The 15,065-nt window shown below is 52.4% G+C and overlaps 3 protein-coding genes across 3 annotated transcripts; 2 read left to right on the top strand and 1 right to left on the bottom strand.

The window, feature by feature from the left end:
* Positions 1–1,178: 1,178 nt before the first annotated feature.
* COCCADRAFT_5727 (uncharacterized protein) lies at positions 1,179–4,102 on the top strand (the record flags this gene model as incomplete). The annotated part of the gene is made up of 6 exons (XM_007714890.1): positions 1,179–1,214; positions 1,274–1,366; positions 1,420–1,505; positions 1,559–2,713; positions 2,762–2,882; positions 2,930–4,102. The coding sequence occupies 6 exons, from the start codon at positions 1,179–1,181 to the stop codon at positions 4,100–4,102; spliced, it is 2,664 nt and encodes an 887-aa protein (XP_007713080.1).
* A 1,087-nt stretch (positions 4,103–5,189) lies between these two features.
* Positions 5,190–6,725, bottom strand: COCCADRAFT_98275 (uncharacterized protein; the record flags this gene model as incomplete). The annotated part of the gene is made up of 1 exon (XM_007714913.1): positions 5,190–6,725. One exon carries the CDS (start codon positions 6,723–6,725, stop codon positions 5,190–5,192), a length of 1,536 nt encoding a protein of 511 aa, XP_007713103.1.
* Positions 6,726–7,120: 395 nt separating this feature from the next.
* On the top strand, positions 7,121–12,514 carry COCCADRAFT_26925 (uncharacterized protein; the record flags this gene model as incomplete). Its single annotated transcript, XM_007714900.1, has 2 exons — positions 7,121–7,302; positions 7,357–12,514. The coding sequence occupies 2 exons, from the start codon at positions 7,121–7,123 to the stop codon at positions 12,512–12,514; spliced, it is 5,340 nt and encodes a 1,779-aa protein (XP_007713090.1).
* Between the last annotated feature and the right edge of the window lie 2,551 nt (positions 12,515–15,065).

The raw sequence follows: 15,065 nt of genomic DNA, 5'->3' as shown, positions 1-15,065 counted from the left end.
GGGCTTGCCGCCCGGAGTTGGGACATAGTCTTCATCCTGTCATAAGAGTTAGTGCATGTTGGGATGATTGTGATGTGCGATGCAACAACCTCTGGTGTGGGAAACTCAAGTGATGGCCGCGGAAGGCACATCACCTTGTCATTGCACTGCCGGTCATAGTCGTCCTGGAAAAGCATTAGAAATTCCACGTCGAGATGCAAGAGGTGTGGTTCCTACCAAGGAGTGCGCTGCATCATAAAAAGCTGCCTCGTCTCTAGTCGCTTCCTTACGGGCATCGGCTGCGGATAGCGATGGGTTGGACGATTGGTAGGCAGATGTTCTAGCACGGGATTAGCTATGGCGACAAGAAAAGATCAGACTTTGGCGTGTGGCAGGCAAGCAAAGGCATGCAATTTCTCAGCAAATAGCAGGAGAGGGAGTGCATCCAAGCATCGAGACATGGATCAGGGTCAGGCCCTGCCGAGCAATAGCTCAAGTGTCCCAGCAGGATTGCCTAGCGCGACAATGGAGACATTTTACCTGCATTTTAGTGACAGCCAACAAGCGCGTCGAAAAGCCGAGGCGCGATCGCCAGTCGGACGAAGCCATGTGTTGGGAAGGGATGTGAAGGGAGATGGGTATCACGCAGAAGCAGAAGGGAGATGGTGGTAGTATTAAGTAGTAGTAGTAGTAGTAGTAGTAGTAGTAGTAGTAGGAATTATAGGAGTAATAGTACAGTATTAGTAGTATTGGTGGCAGGCACGAGATGGGCCGAACAAGGGCATCAATGGTACCCAACTGTGTGCTGCTGGGACCCGCAGAGACAGAGCGGTGTAGACAGCGCAGCCTTGATTGCAAGTAAATGTCCAGCCATGGCGCCGCAAATGAGTGTCAGGACGAATACAAGGCGTCTCGTCTTGCGGCCTGCGGAAGGGCCGGCCGTGCTGGAGCTGGGGTGTGTGTGTGCATGTGTGCGCGTGGGTGAATGAATCGTTTCCAAGGTTACGTCAGAGCCCCGGCGCAACCGCGGCCTTGGGCGACTAGGCCCAAAGCGCAGAGTCCCAAGCCACCACGGCCAGCGCAGTCGTAGCCGCATCCGCTCTCACGACACTTTGACAAGCTGCGACGGCTTGGAGTACATGTAAACTCGGCTGCTCCGCTGCTTCCCGGCTGCGCGCCTGTGCCCCCTCCTCGACGCCATGGAGCTCCAACGCAAAGAATACCCAGCATTGCTGGTAAGAGCACTCCCCCCAAGGTCCGTCAGGCCCTCAGCATCCGCTCACTCGATCCCCAGACATCGCTCTCTCCCGCGCAAGCCGTGGCGGTACTCGACAGTCGCATCAAGCATGTAGGCCAATTGAACACGCACATTGCCGACTGGCTGCAGGTGGGTTGGCCCTCGGGTACCCGCACACCACTCACAACTCACCACAAGCCCAGGAACGCCGTCGCGTGGAAGAGCAGTATGTCCAAGGCCTGCGCAAGCTCGCAAACAGACACCCTCCCGACGAATCGTCAGACCTCGGGTACGCTTCCCTCTACAATCCGTACCTCTGCGCATGAATTGACCGCCAGGCAGCATCTTTGCGACCCCATGGGAGAAGATCGTCATCGCGACCGAGAATGTCGCCCACTCCCACGCCCACCTCGCCGCCAAGATCGAGGCTGACGTCGAGCGACCCCTCCGCGACTTCGCCAGCACCAACCGCGAAATCCAGGCCATGGCCAACATCCAGGGCAACCTCGCCGCCATCGCCAAGGACATTGACTCGGCCCAGAAGAAGCAGGCTAAACTTCGTGATAAGGGATCAAAGGCCAAAGCGTCTGCCGTTGCCGACGCCGTGCAGGACATTGAAAAGGCCGAGTTGCAGTGGGACTCGCAGGCGCCCTACGTTTTCGAGCAGCTACAGGCCATTGACGAAACCCGGCTGAACCACCTCCGCGATGTTCTTACCCAGTTCCAGACGCACGAGGTGGACCAGGTCGAGCGCAGCAGGTCTTCGGCTGAAGAGACGCTGAACGCCATGCTCAATATTGAAACTGCAGACGAGATTCAAATGTGGGCGCTGAGGATGCGCAGCGGCGATGCCCGTCCCCCTTCGCGGAAACCGAGTAATACTCCAACGCCAGCAAGGAGCTTGGCACCACCTGCCTTGCCATCCTCCCCTACTGGAGCAGACGACAATAGGAGCCAGAAGAGCGCCTCAGCGCAGGACAAACAAAGCTCAAACCCTCTGAAGCGAATCGGTACAGTTCTGGGCCGACGGAGACAGAGCACGCACCCATACGGACGCGCGGCATCACCAGACCGGAAATCATCAGCAAACATTGGTTCGGCTTTTAGTGGCTTTGGCAAGGGGAAATCCAAAGACCGCGACAACCAGATCCCTACTTTGCCCCCAATGGCCGAACGTCCAACATCACCGTTAAGGAATTCTCAGCGACCCAGCACTTCCCAAGAATCGGATACTCCGAACCTCACCCAACAAACCAGCTCCGAACCCGCTCCCAACGGCACCGCTCCCAAGTCATCTGAGGCGGAGAAGGAAGCAGAAGCCCCTAATGCTGTCAATGGAACGTCATCTGTACAAGAGCCGATACCAGAGCTCAATGAGCCTGCACCAGCACCCACCACCACGGAAACACATACAGAACCAGGGAAAGACGCCGAAGGATACTCTGTACCACCATCCGCTCTTGACGCCATCACGGAGGCAGAAAGGGAGGCTGGATTGTAAGTACAACATACATCTGAGACCCTAACGGAGCTGACAAAGACTAGTGTGCAAAGCGAAGGGAACCCACCTCCTCAATTCAAGCTCGATATTAGAAACGCCCCAATCCAAGAAGAGGATGGCGATGCTGATGCGGCTACCGCGAACCTCGTCAACACGCTGCGTGCAGTAAGTATTTCCGGATGTCAAACCGATCAGCACTAACGTCAGTGCAGCAAGCCGCACAACCCAAGCGATCCAGCACACTGCGAGGGCGACGAGATGTCCGTAACACGATTTTTGTTCCTAGTCCGGCAACACCAGAACTTCAAAGCATAGGTGAAATGCCGCCACTTTCAGGCGGTGATTCCGCCCCAGCTTCTGGGCCTACCTCTGCAACCTTTGCTCCTCCTCTTCCACCACAGCCTTCGTCTCCAGCATTCAAACCTCCGCATCGGTCGTTGTTGTCGGATGACCATGCCCACTCAGATACGCAGTCCATTCGATCGGGCCGATCGCTAAGTAGCTCCGCTAGCACCACGGTAAAGCATCCGGACCTGCATGAACCGGGGCTCAATGCGTCACTAGTGGAGACTGTCAGCGCTTGGTTTGAGCAGGGTAATGTCACCAAGGCAATGGTAATCGGGCAGGTTGCACTTGCATACAATCCTATTGATATTTCGGCTGGTCCCTTTGGCACAGAGAGTATACGACTAGATAACTTTTCTGTACTTGAAAAGGTAGCGCCCAACCCTGCCTTTATAGAGCAGGCACCAGATAACCCAGGCAACTACACTGTGGACTTGTCAAAGATTACAAAGACTTCCGTAGCCTTCCACTACCAACTCCACATCGAAGACAGCAATATTGCCTCTCTTCCTCCCATCATCCTCACCCCCATCTGGAAACCAGAACCCACGCAAATGTCCGTCCTCCTCAACTACTCGCTCAATCCCAAATTCGAGCTCGGCTCTGCAACAAGCATCACAGTCCGCAACCTCGTCCTTGTCATCCGCCTCGAGCCCGGCTCAAAAACCACGGCTTGTCAATCCAAACCCACAGGTACCTTCTCCCGCGAAAAAGCCCTCATCTACTGGCGCCTTGGCGACGTCACCCTCTCCAAAGACGCAGCCGCACAAGCCGTCCGCGCCCGCTTCTTCACCGACGGCCAGGCCAACCCGGGAAACACCGAGGCCCGCTGGGAAATCAGCGACGAGCAATGTCTGGCCATGGGCAGCGGTCTCAATGTCAGCATGAGTCAGAGCGTTTCGCCTAAGAAGGATGATGTCGAGGATGACCCGTTTGCGGATGCCGATGAGAGCGAGAATGTGCCGGCTAGTCCGGTTGTCGAGTGGAAACCTGTCACTGCGGTTAAGAAGATTATGAGTGGGACTTATTTGGGGGTTTGAAGAGGTGTAGTAGAGTGGAAGCGTGTAGAGGGGGGTGTAGAGAGGATAAGGAGTGGTTAATTGAAGTAATCAGTAGGGCTAGAGATGAGTTGTTAGTTGAGATCAGGGAGTGAGAGAGATAGAGACAGTGTGTATATTGGTCTGTTGATAGAGCTTGATGGCTTGAGAGTCCTCTTTTGTTTTTTGTTTGTTTCATAGCGTAACGTTTTTATCCGGACTTTGAGAGAGAGAGAGGTCTTGTCATATCTTTTGTGTGCGTGTGTGTATTTTACACCCCCCTCCTCCCCCTCCTCTAACTCATTTTGTCTTTCCGTTGTTTCTTTTGTTCGATTTCCTTTTTTTCCCTCCCTTTCTACTTTCGATGTATATATATATTTTCTCTAAACTGGAATTAAGATTAAGAATATTAAGATGTGTGGGGTTTAGAGTTTTACAGAGAGTTTTTTTCTGCTTGTGATCACGGATTGAGTACTTAGTTGAATCGTGGGTTTTTATGGATACCGTTTTTTTGATTGGATTTTGTTACATGTCACTTTGCTATGGTTTGAAACTAGTTTATGTGCTCTTCCTTCAAGGCTACGCCAATTTTTCGGTTGAAATCGGAAAAAAGGGAGAGAAAAAAACAAGTGAGGGATTGGATTGAGATATCCCAGAGAAGCCAGAAATAAAGTTATTGGTAATACAGGGGTCAAAAAGTTCTGTACCTACCGCATATCTAGGGACATTCACGTCACAATCAGCACATGTTTCTCCTTGTGCATTCAATGTTCCCGGTATTTCAGCATGTCGTCCTAGTCGCATATGGGCTCTGGTGAAAACAGGGATCCAGAATCTCTTTGCAGTAGGGGGTTCGGGCGTTGCATATAAACATCACTTACTACGCTGCTGTAGAAAAAAGAGGATTGCATTAATACATAGATTCCAAGATATCCTATCGGAGGTTATGAGTATAACTTACATTTTGGAATGAAGAAGAAGCTCCGTATATCAGATGTCCGGACCTTTTTCCCTGGTCAAATAAAAACGCCTAACACCGTACGCTGTGATGGCTTGATCAGATCATCTGACGTTTCGTCTCAGACCGCGATCATTCGATACTCTTAGCGAGCGCCCACAAGCTGTCGAGCTTGGCGCGGCCAAGCGTCTCGCGAGCTTCACCAGCGGTTTCGCATACTCTTGAGCCCCATTTTCGGAAAGATCGCTCCTTGATCTCGCCCTCGAAGATGAGCGTACACTTGTTGGATGAGTGGTCCTTTACATCCCCAGTGTCGGTGAGCGGTCTCAGCCATTGCGGATCCGAGGCTTGCTTCTCCATCTGGTTCTCTGTAGGTGGACCATTCTCATGCCATTTGATGCGCTGGAGCATGAGTTTCTTGTACTTGTTGATTGCATATGCACCACCTTCGACTACAACCAGATTCAAATCAGGATTGAACAGTGTAATTCCGGTGAGGGCATGTTCCTTGGCGTTGCTGTCGATCTGGAAGCGGTGCTTGCCATATGCCAGAGTATTGATTTTGAAGACACACATGTATAGTCCCTTTTGCGCATCCTTTTCCTGGTTCGCAGCAAGCTTCGCTTGTCTTTCTTCTTTGGTCAACTTGCGCTCTTCATTTGCTGTAACATGGTCATCATGACGCTGCTGGATCTGCGATTCGACGAGCATCTCAACAGCTGTGGGATCTGCAATGGCTTGTTCTCCCATGACACGCATCATGTTACCGCGCTTGACCTTTGGTGGTGGTGGCGGTTCAAGACCGAGACGAATCTTAGCCTGATGTTCTTTGAGGTCTGCAGCACGTCGCATCCTGCGTAGCTTCTGTGTTTCTTTAGTGGTAAGATACATGGGCTTAACCTGGACCAGGCGCTGATCTTGGGGCGCTTTGAGTAGTGGTGGATGCTGGACATATAGTGTTATGATGGAATCATCAGTGTCAACCTTGACTTTGGACGGGTCGTCGATGCAATCGTAGTTGGGCTCGGCTAGGATACCCTCGTCCCACCATTCGATATCCGGAGGGGACTGGACCAGGAAGCCGCGTTCACTGTTTTCATCAAGACCAGCGCGGCGGGCTTGAATGGCGAGTGTCTTTTTAATCTCCTCGAGTCGTCGTTGTGCGCGCAGCTTCGAGGCCTGGTCGAGGTACTTTCCATGTTCGTTGAACGAGAGGACACGGGGGCCCCTCTTCTTGGCAAGAGCAGCAGTCTTGGGGTCAAAGTACGGGTTTTCTAGCTCTTCATCTTGCGGTTGTTTTTGGCTCATCACCGCGGCCTTGGGTTTCGCATCAACCAGGGGCGTTTCCGAGCGACGGTTGCCCAGGGTTGTCGCAAAGCGTGGGCCCGTGGAATCGGGAGCGGGGGTTTTGGCTGCTGAGCCCGCCTTCAGCGCCTCCATCCTCGCCTTCATGGCTGCTAGTTTGTCTTGAACCGCATCACTTGCCCCAGCCGCCGGCGGTGGGGGGGTTGAAGAGGCAGCGGGTTTCGCGAATCGGGCTGCAATTTCGGCGGCCTTTGCTTTGGCTCTGGCTTTTGCAGCTTCGACAGCATCTGATGGTTTCGGGCGCTTCACATCGCTATTCGGGCCCTGACCCTCGGGATAGGGGCGCTTCTCGGCCATGGTCATGGTGGGTAGTCGTGTGTGTATGTGTGGATGCGGAGTTTCGGGGGAGAGATTCTGTCTGGGAGGCGCAAGGCAGTCGCTGAGTCACTCGTCGGCCCGCTCGAAGCCAGTGAATTGGCCTGCTGGATTGGCGCGAAGAAGCACAAAGGGGTGCCTCGAGATGAGTGTTGAGAGGTAATAGTGATGGAAATGGTAGAAGCCAGTGGCTGCGGAGTGACGCGAAATGCACGCTGCGGCCTGGCTAGGTGTCTTGGCGTGCATGACCGCTAAACCCTGGACGAACTTTTCTGGTCCCGAAAAAACTCCCCGCAAGTTTCGCGCTGCTGCGAACATCACCACCACCGCCTTTGCGCGCGCATTGCTTCGAGTACAGGCGCTGCGGGCACTGAGGCGACGCCATGAATACCCACCAGCCAACTTCCTCGGCCATTAATGGCATCGAGTTTGGCTTTCTTACTACAAAAGACATCAAGTCGCTCTCGGTGAAGCGCATCACGAACCCAACCACATTCGATTCGCTGCTTCACCCAGTGCCAGGTGGTCTGCACGATGCAGCACTCGGTGCTTTCCTCGACAATCCGTGAGCTTCATCCGGCCACTCAAGACCCCATTGTCTATGCTGACAGTCTCCAAGATGCGGAACATGCGGTCTCACAAACTTCCTGGGCTGCCCTGGCCACTGCGGCCACATCGAACTCCCAGTACCTGTATACCACCTCACATTCATTGACCAGCTGCTGCGACTGCTCCGAGGCAAGTGCGCATACTGCCATCAGCTCAAGTTCCCCCGTGTGCAGGTCAACGAGTTTGTCTCCAAGCTGCGCTTGATAAGATGCGGATTGGTGCAAGAGGCAAACGACATGCACGAGCACATCAATCTTGAAAAGGGCAAGACAAGCAAACGGGCCGCCGACGATTCCGAAGATGAAGACAACGACCAAGATGACATCATCTCACAGCGAAACAGCTATGTGAAGAAGTGCATGAAGCGAGCGGGCATTTCAAAGCATGATGCCAGGTCGGTGCGCGAAAAGAATGAAGCCATTTCCGATGCGCGCCGACAGGTAGTCAAAGAATTCTACGCAGAGCTTGTCAAGCGCAGGACCTGTGGCAACTGCCAGGGCATCAGTCCTACGTACCGTAAAGACCGGGGCATCAAAATTTTCCGAAAGGCGCTTAGCCAGAAAGACAAGACCAAGATGGCCCAGGCGGAGAAGCGCATCCAAAATCCCCTCGATATTCTGGCCCGGCGAGACGCGAAGGCAAAGAAGCAACACGTACATGCGGACGAGGGTGTGGCGGACCTAGACCCCGCCTCTGAAGAAGATGAGGACATCGATATGGAGGACTTGCAACAAGCCGATGGCTCGCTCGTCGCCACCGAGGCACGCATGGCCAGGAAAGCGAAGACGGATGAGACCTTGGAAGCCGCACAAGAGTACGTTAACTCGAGTGAAGTCAAGGCAGCCATGACTCTGCTCTTCGAGAACGAGTCGGAGATGATGCGGTTGCTCTACAGCCCATACGGATCAAAGTCTCTGGTGGATGTGAGCGCCGACATGTTCTTCACTCAAGCCATCATTGTCCCTCCCAACAAGTTCAGACCTGAAGACAAGACGGGCGACTCCATTGCTGAGTCGTCTAAGAATAAGCTCTACAAGGGCATCCTGGAGGCTTGCGAAAGCATTCGTCAGATCAGCCAGGAGATGCAAGGCAAGCCCAATGAGCTAGGTTTCAGACAACGAAACTTTGACGACATGCAGACTCAATTCGTGAACCTACAGGGCGCTGTGAACGCCCTCATTGATCGCGACGCCAACCCCGTACAAGGCCGTGGTGCGGTTACCAACGCCGATGGTATCAAACAAGGTCTCGAGAAGAAGGAGGGTCTTTTCCGGAAGAACATGATGGGCAAGCGTGTCAACTTTGCTGCACGAAGTGTCATTTCACCCGACCCGAATATCGAAACCAACGAGATTGGTGTCCCTCCAGTATTCGCCGTTAAGCTTACTTATCCTGAGCCTGTCACCAACCACAACTTTTACGACCTCAAGGAAGCAGTACTCAATGGCCCAGACAAGTGGCCTGGAGCGCACGCCATTGAGAACGAATTCGGACAAATCATCTCGCTGAAGAAGAAGAATTACGAAGAGCGATTAGCCTTGGCCAACCAGCTACTCGCCCCATCCAATTCCTACTCCAACGGTGCCAAGAACAAGAAAGTGCATCGCCATCTCAACAATGGCGATGTGGTGATTATGAATCGACAACCGACACTGCACAAGCCCTCTATGATGGCGCACAGAGCACGTGTGTTGCCAGGAGAGAAGACGATTCGTATGCACTACGCCAACTGTAACACATACAACGCCGACTTTGACGGTGACGAGATGAACATGCATTTCCCCCAGAATGAGCTTGCTCGCGCGGAGGCCATGACTATCGCAGATACTGATCACCAGTATCTGTCTGCAACCGCTGGAAAACCCCTACGAGGTTTGATTCAAGATCATATTTCCATGGGAGTTTGGCTGTCCAACAAAGACACCTTCTTTACGAGAGATCAGTACCACCAGCTACTCTACTCTTGCTTGCGGCCAGAGGATGGCCACACGACCTCGGGCAGGCTTGAGACTGTTGTGCCAGCTATCCTGAAGCCTCAACCAATGTGGACAGGTAAACAGATCATCACAACCGTCTTGAAGAACATCAAGCCAGCAGAATACCAGGATCTAACACTTTCGTCCAAGTCATCCACAAACGGCAAACTGTGGGGCGCACACTCCGAAGAGCAGTTTGTCATAGTCAAGGATGGCGCGCTTTTGACTGGCATCATGGACAAGGGTCAGATTGGACCTGCTGCTGGCGGTCTGATCAACGGTATCTACGAGGCATATGGTGAGACCATCGCTGGAAGGGCTTTGAGTATCATTGGACGGTTACTTACCAAGATGCTACACATGCGTGCATTCTCTTGCGGTGTTGAGGATCTTATCCTTACCGGACAAGGAGAGGAGGCAAGATTGGTAGAGCTCCGCAAAGCAGAAAATATCGGATTCGAAGTAGCGTCCAAGTATGTTACTTTGAACGCCGAAAAGATCGACCCTACCAATCCAGAGCTACGGCGACGACTTGAAGCAGTTTTGCGAGATGATACGAAGCAACACGGTCTCGATCTTCTCACGAACACTGCAAACAGCAAGATCTCTTCGGCGGTCACTGCGGCCGTCCTTCCTGACAAGCTCATCAAGGCGTTCCCCAAGAATCAAATGCAAGCCATGACAGGTTCTGGTGCCAAGGGTAGCATGGTCAACGCAAACCAGATTTCTTGCAATCTTGGACAGCAAGTTCTTGAAGGCCGAAGAGTTCCCGTCATGATCAGTGGTAAAACGCTGCCGTGCTTCAAGCCTTTTGAAACCAGCGTCCGTGCTGGTGGTTACATTGTCAACCGTTTCTTGACTGGTGTCCGACCACAGGAGTACTATTTCCATATGATGGCTGGTCGAGAAGGTCTTATTGATACCGCTGTCAAGACTTCGCGTTCCGGTTACCTGCAACGATGTATCATCAAGGGTATGGAAGGTCTTCGCGTTGAATACGACACCTCGGTCCGTGATTCAGATGGCTCTATGGTCCAGTTCCTCTACGGAGAGGATGGACTTGATACGACCAAGCAGAAATATCTCAACGACTTCAAGTTCCAGGCTCAGAACTTCTACTCTTTGGCTCAAGCCCTTCACACTGCAGAGGCCTACCCTCGTGTCTCCAGTGCTGAGGCTGCTGAGCATAACAAGAAGGCTGCGAAGAAGGCGAGGAAGGGCGATACTGCATCCATGGACCCTGCCACTGCAGTTTATACGCCCTCACGGCACAGTGGTAGTACTTCGGAAACATTTTTGCAAGCCAAGCGCGAGTACTGCGATAAAAATCCCGACAAACTGCTCAAGAACAAGAAGAAGGATGAAGAAGGCGAGATTCTTAAGCGCACATTTGAGCAGATGCTCGACCTCAAATACCTGCGATCGCTGGTTGAGCCTGGTGAGGCTGTTGGTGTTGTGGCTGGTCAGTCGATTGGTGAGCCTTCAACACAGATGACACTGAACACTTTCCATTTGGCTGGTCACTCTGCAAAGAACGTCACTCTTGGTATCCCTCGTCTACGAGAAATCGTGATGACGGCTAGTGCAAACATCTCCACACCTTCGATGCAACTATATCCCCACCCCGAGCTGTCAAAAGAGGATTGCGAAAAGTTTGCAAAGAGCATCACGCGTCTACCACTTTCCGCTGTGCTTGACAAGGTCACCGTAACAGAGACGCTCGGCGCGGGTACTCAGTTCAGTCAGGCGAGAACCTACAAGATTCGTTTAGACTTCTACCCTGCAAAGGAGTACACTAAGGAGTATGCTATCAAGGTCCGTGATGTTGCCGAATCGATTGAGCAGAAGTTCTGCCCTCGACTACAGAAGATGATTCGCGCCGATCTGAAGAAGAAGGCCGCAAACAAGTCACTCTCTACAGCAAGCTCAGCTAGTGTTCCCACAATTGGCGAGAAGACTGGTAGGAGTGATGAAGCGACAGTTGAGGAGTCCGAAGAAACTCTTCAGGCTGATCGGGAAGGTGGTGCTGAAGACGAAGACAGTGATGATGGCGAAGGCGACAATGACAACACCCATGCCAAGGATCGGGGCAGGCGTGAGGACAGTGTAGCCTATGAGGAACCAGAGGAGGAAGAACAAGCTGCCAATGCTAGACTGGACCGAGAGGATGAAATCAGCGAGGACGACGAGACATATGGTGGCAGCCCCAAGCCATCACGCGCCGCTACCCCCGATGCCGAGTCAGACGATGAGGATGAAGAGATGATTATTCCTACCGACGAGGCCTCGGACGTTCGCCGTAACCGCATTTGCACCAAGAATGCTGACATCTTTGAATTCACTTTCGACGACCGCAAGGGCGCTTTCTGCGAGATTAGTTTTGAGTTCTCAGCTTCCACGGCGAAGCTTCTCATGCTCCATCACGTCGAGGACGCTGCCAACTTTTCCACCATCCATGTCATTCCTGGCATCACGGCCGCGCAGTTCTCGGCTCAATCGAAGGATGTCCCGGAGAATGTCATCAACACGGAAGGTTCCAATCTCATTGCCATGCGGGAATACGCTCACATCATCGACGTGAACCGCACCATGACCAACGACATCGTGGCCATGTTGCACTTGTATGGTGTCGAAGCCGCACGTGCTACCATTGTGCGCGAAATGCACGCCGTCTTCTCCGGTCACGGTATCAGCGTCGACCAGCGCCATCTCAACCTCATTGCCGACACCATGACCAAGGGTGGAGGCTTCTCGCCTTTCAACCGCATCGGCATGAAGGGTAACGTGAGTCCGTTCATGAAGATGAGTTTCGAAACCACTGTTGGTTTCCTCAAGGATGCCGTCCTCGAGCATGACTGGGACGAGCTCAAGAACCCGAGTGCCAGGATTGTTGTTGGCAGACTGAGCACAGTTGGTACAGGTGCCTTTGACGTTCTTGCCCCTGTCAGGATTCGTGACCCGCTCAAGCAGGCAGTCGCCGAGGTCAACGATGTCCTCAATGACGATGTGCGCCAGAAGCGTGATTCAGACTCTGAAAGCGAGGATGAAGAAGAGGAAGAGGAGGATGAGGATGAGGGTGGTGTGGAAGTGGAAATGCGGGACGTCGAGATGCAAGATGTGGATGAGGTTGAGGAGGAGGAGGTTCCGGAGGAACCCAAGAAGGAAAAGAAGAAGAAGAGTAAGAAGCACTAGTCACGGCCGGTAGTTGTTGATCTTTTTTGTATGTATGTTACTTGCCATGAGGTGTTTTTTGTGTCATTTGAGGGTTAGCATAGGTTTTTGGCGTTTAATATTCCAAAAAAGGATGGTGTAATGTTGCATCTTGTGAGTTTTGCACTTGCAAAAGTATCATAGATGGCGAAGAATAAAATAGTTTTCAATATTGGATTCTCTGCTCTGCTCCAGATTGATGTGATGGATTTTGAACGGGCGTTGTTACCTGTGGACGCCTTATCTCAAGACTTGTCGATCGGAAATGAAATGTACTCCAGGAGAAACGGTAAAGTTTACTTTCACCCTACTCAGAGCAAACCGTCAAATCGACAATCAAACTCCACCCACCAGTCAACATCCCACGGGATCCATCCCCAGCTCAGCTCCAACATCCAAGCATCTCGCCTACACATCTCTAACCTTCCATCACTAATCGGTACTTCGACCGTCTCCCCGCCCCTCCCAATGGCGTGACATTCCCCCATCGACCCATAAGGCTGACACTTGTTGAACTCCCCACATGAATGACGAACCCCCCCCCATCGCACTCCAGCCCGCTTCTCGCATCTTCCCGCGTACCTCAACAAAGCCTCGAATCGAGCGATTGTCTTAGCTATGCGTAACGGGGGGGGGGGGAAACATCTCACTCTGCATAACAACCACGTATCTCGCAAAAGGAAAAAAAGAGAGAAAAGAAAAAAAGTCTCATAGCACACATGTGTGGATGTATGTGAAGTCCGAAAATATTCTTTCGCTTGAATACGCCTTGTCCAAATCCCAACACCCTTACTCCGGCCAAATAGATGAAACGGAGGAATTAAGATACTTTTTTTTTACATATATATAGCTAACGCACGCATTATTGCTTACGCCCTACGGCACCCCCCTCCCCTTCCAAGCATCAGGAGAAGAATGCCAGTCCAGGCCCCGTGATTTGGAGCGCCTCTCCGCGCGGGCGCGCGACGCAACAGCATGCAAGTCTGACGTTTTGGGCCCCAGAATGCGGGGCAAATAACAAGACAATGTTGCAATATGTATAGTAATGTAAGAGGTATATGCTGGGCTGACAGGGCGTGTGTGTGTGTCTCCGTTTCTGTGTCACTTTTCCGCGGGGCGAACGAAGAAAGATGGGGATTGGGGCGGGGTGGATAAGGTTAGGGAAGGAGGGAGATCGAGCGATACACGCTATGGTGTTGTTACTTTTGGGGGGGGCTACTAGGGGAAATGGGAGAGATAAGGTGGAGAGGTAGAGGGTTGGTTTTGGTTGGATGGAGGGGGAGTTAGTGGGGTAGAGGGAATGTGGTATGACGATGAGTGGGAACTTGGGATAGTTAGAGTGACTTGTTGTAAGTGATCAATCTGTGGGTTTTTTGGAGACGGTTGCTGGGTGTAACGGCGCACTATGCGGTCTATGTTGCTTCCTTTTTTTTCTTAATTTTTTTTCTTTTCGTCTAGAAAGTAGTTCATATGTTGTGAACCAGAATGCCAAGTCAACGGCAAAGGAGTACCCGAGTTTCGGATTCGTATTCTTACGGTTTGGGGGTTGGGGTTGCCTAGGGACGGACGACGCGCGCGTGTTTGGCAGGTTGGGTTCGTTACGGAACCAGGTCCTCAACAAATCGAGCGAGGTTGAGCGATCGTTCCCAGAATGCCAAAACGCCGTTTGTTCGTTTGCGCTTCGCTTACGTAGCCTTGTTGTCTTGGCCATGTACACCTAGGACCAATAACCCACTTTTGCATGACCGCATGAAAACAGACTATTTTTCTCTCTCTTCGATCGCATAGAGCAAGAGAGAGGGCAAAGTGGCGTGGACATGGGTGGGTGCGACCGTAGCGCCAGATCCTTCCCGACATACCGCCCTGTATGCGAAGGAAAGCCGATTGTCGAGGTATCTCGGTGATGGAAGGGCTGACTTGCCGCGGCTCGTTGGGTTGACTTGCTCGGCAGCAGCTGAATGTGGATATCCGATTTTTTTTCTCTCTCTCTCTATCGTTGGTAGTCCAAAGTCATGTGATAGAGGTAGTGCATAGAAACACAACGCAGCATAGCACAAGAGATAGGGAATAAGAGATAGAGAAAGGGCCGAAGACAATTGGCCGTTTTGGCCTCTGATCCCAGATGCGAGTCACAGTAGTTGAAAGATGCATGGGGCTGGAATAGGTAGGTGCCTATTATTTGCACGTCTTTTCGCAATGGACAGTTAGGCCTCGACCCGACATTCCCCCCTCTGACCCACGAGCCGAGATCTTACTACTTACTTCCCAAGAAAAACAGCCATGTATGTAAAATAGGAGGGACTCCACTTTCACATGCAATCGCGTTGCCTGTTGCCCATTCCAAGGGCTGGCATAGGCCCTTGAATCCCAGACGCGGGAAACAAGGCAGCTCAACGATGTTCTCCACCGAATTGCAATGGCAGATGCACAGCGCCGTGCTGGCACTAAGAGCTGTACGGCCAGAGTACCCGTGGTGGCAACGTATGACGGAGCAGGCGCCCGAATGCGATCAATGGCAAGGGTGGGCAGGCAG

The sequence above is a fragment of the Bipolaris zeicola genome (genome assembly GCF_000523435.1).
Source record: "Bipolaris zeicola 26-R-13 unplaced genomic scaffold scaffold_92, whole genome shotgun sequence".
Lineage (NCBI taxonomy): Eukaryota > Fungi > Ascomycota > Dothideomycetes > Pleosporales > Pleosporaceae > Bipolaris > Bipolaris zeicola.
Note: the sequence above shows the minus strand (reverse complement) of the source record. Positions and strands in the feature narration are given on the sequence as shown.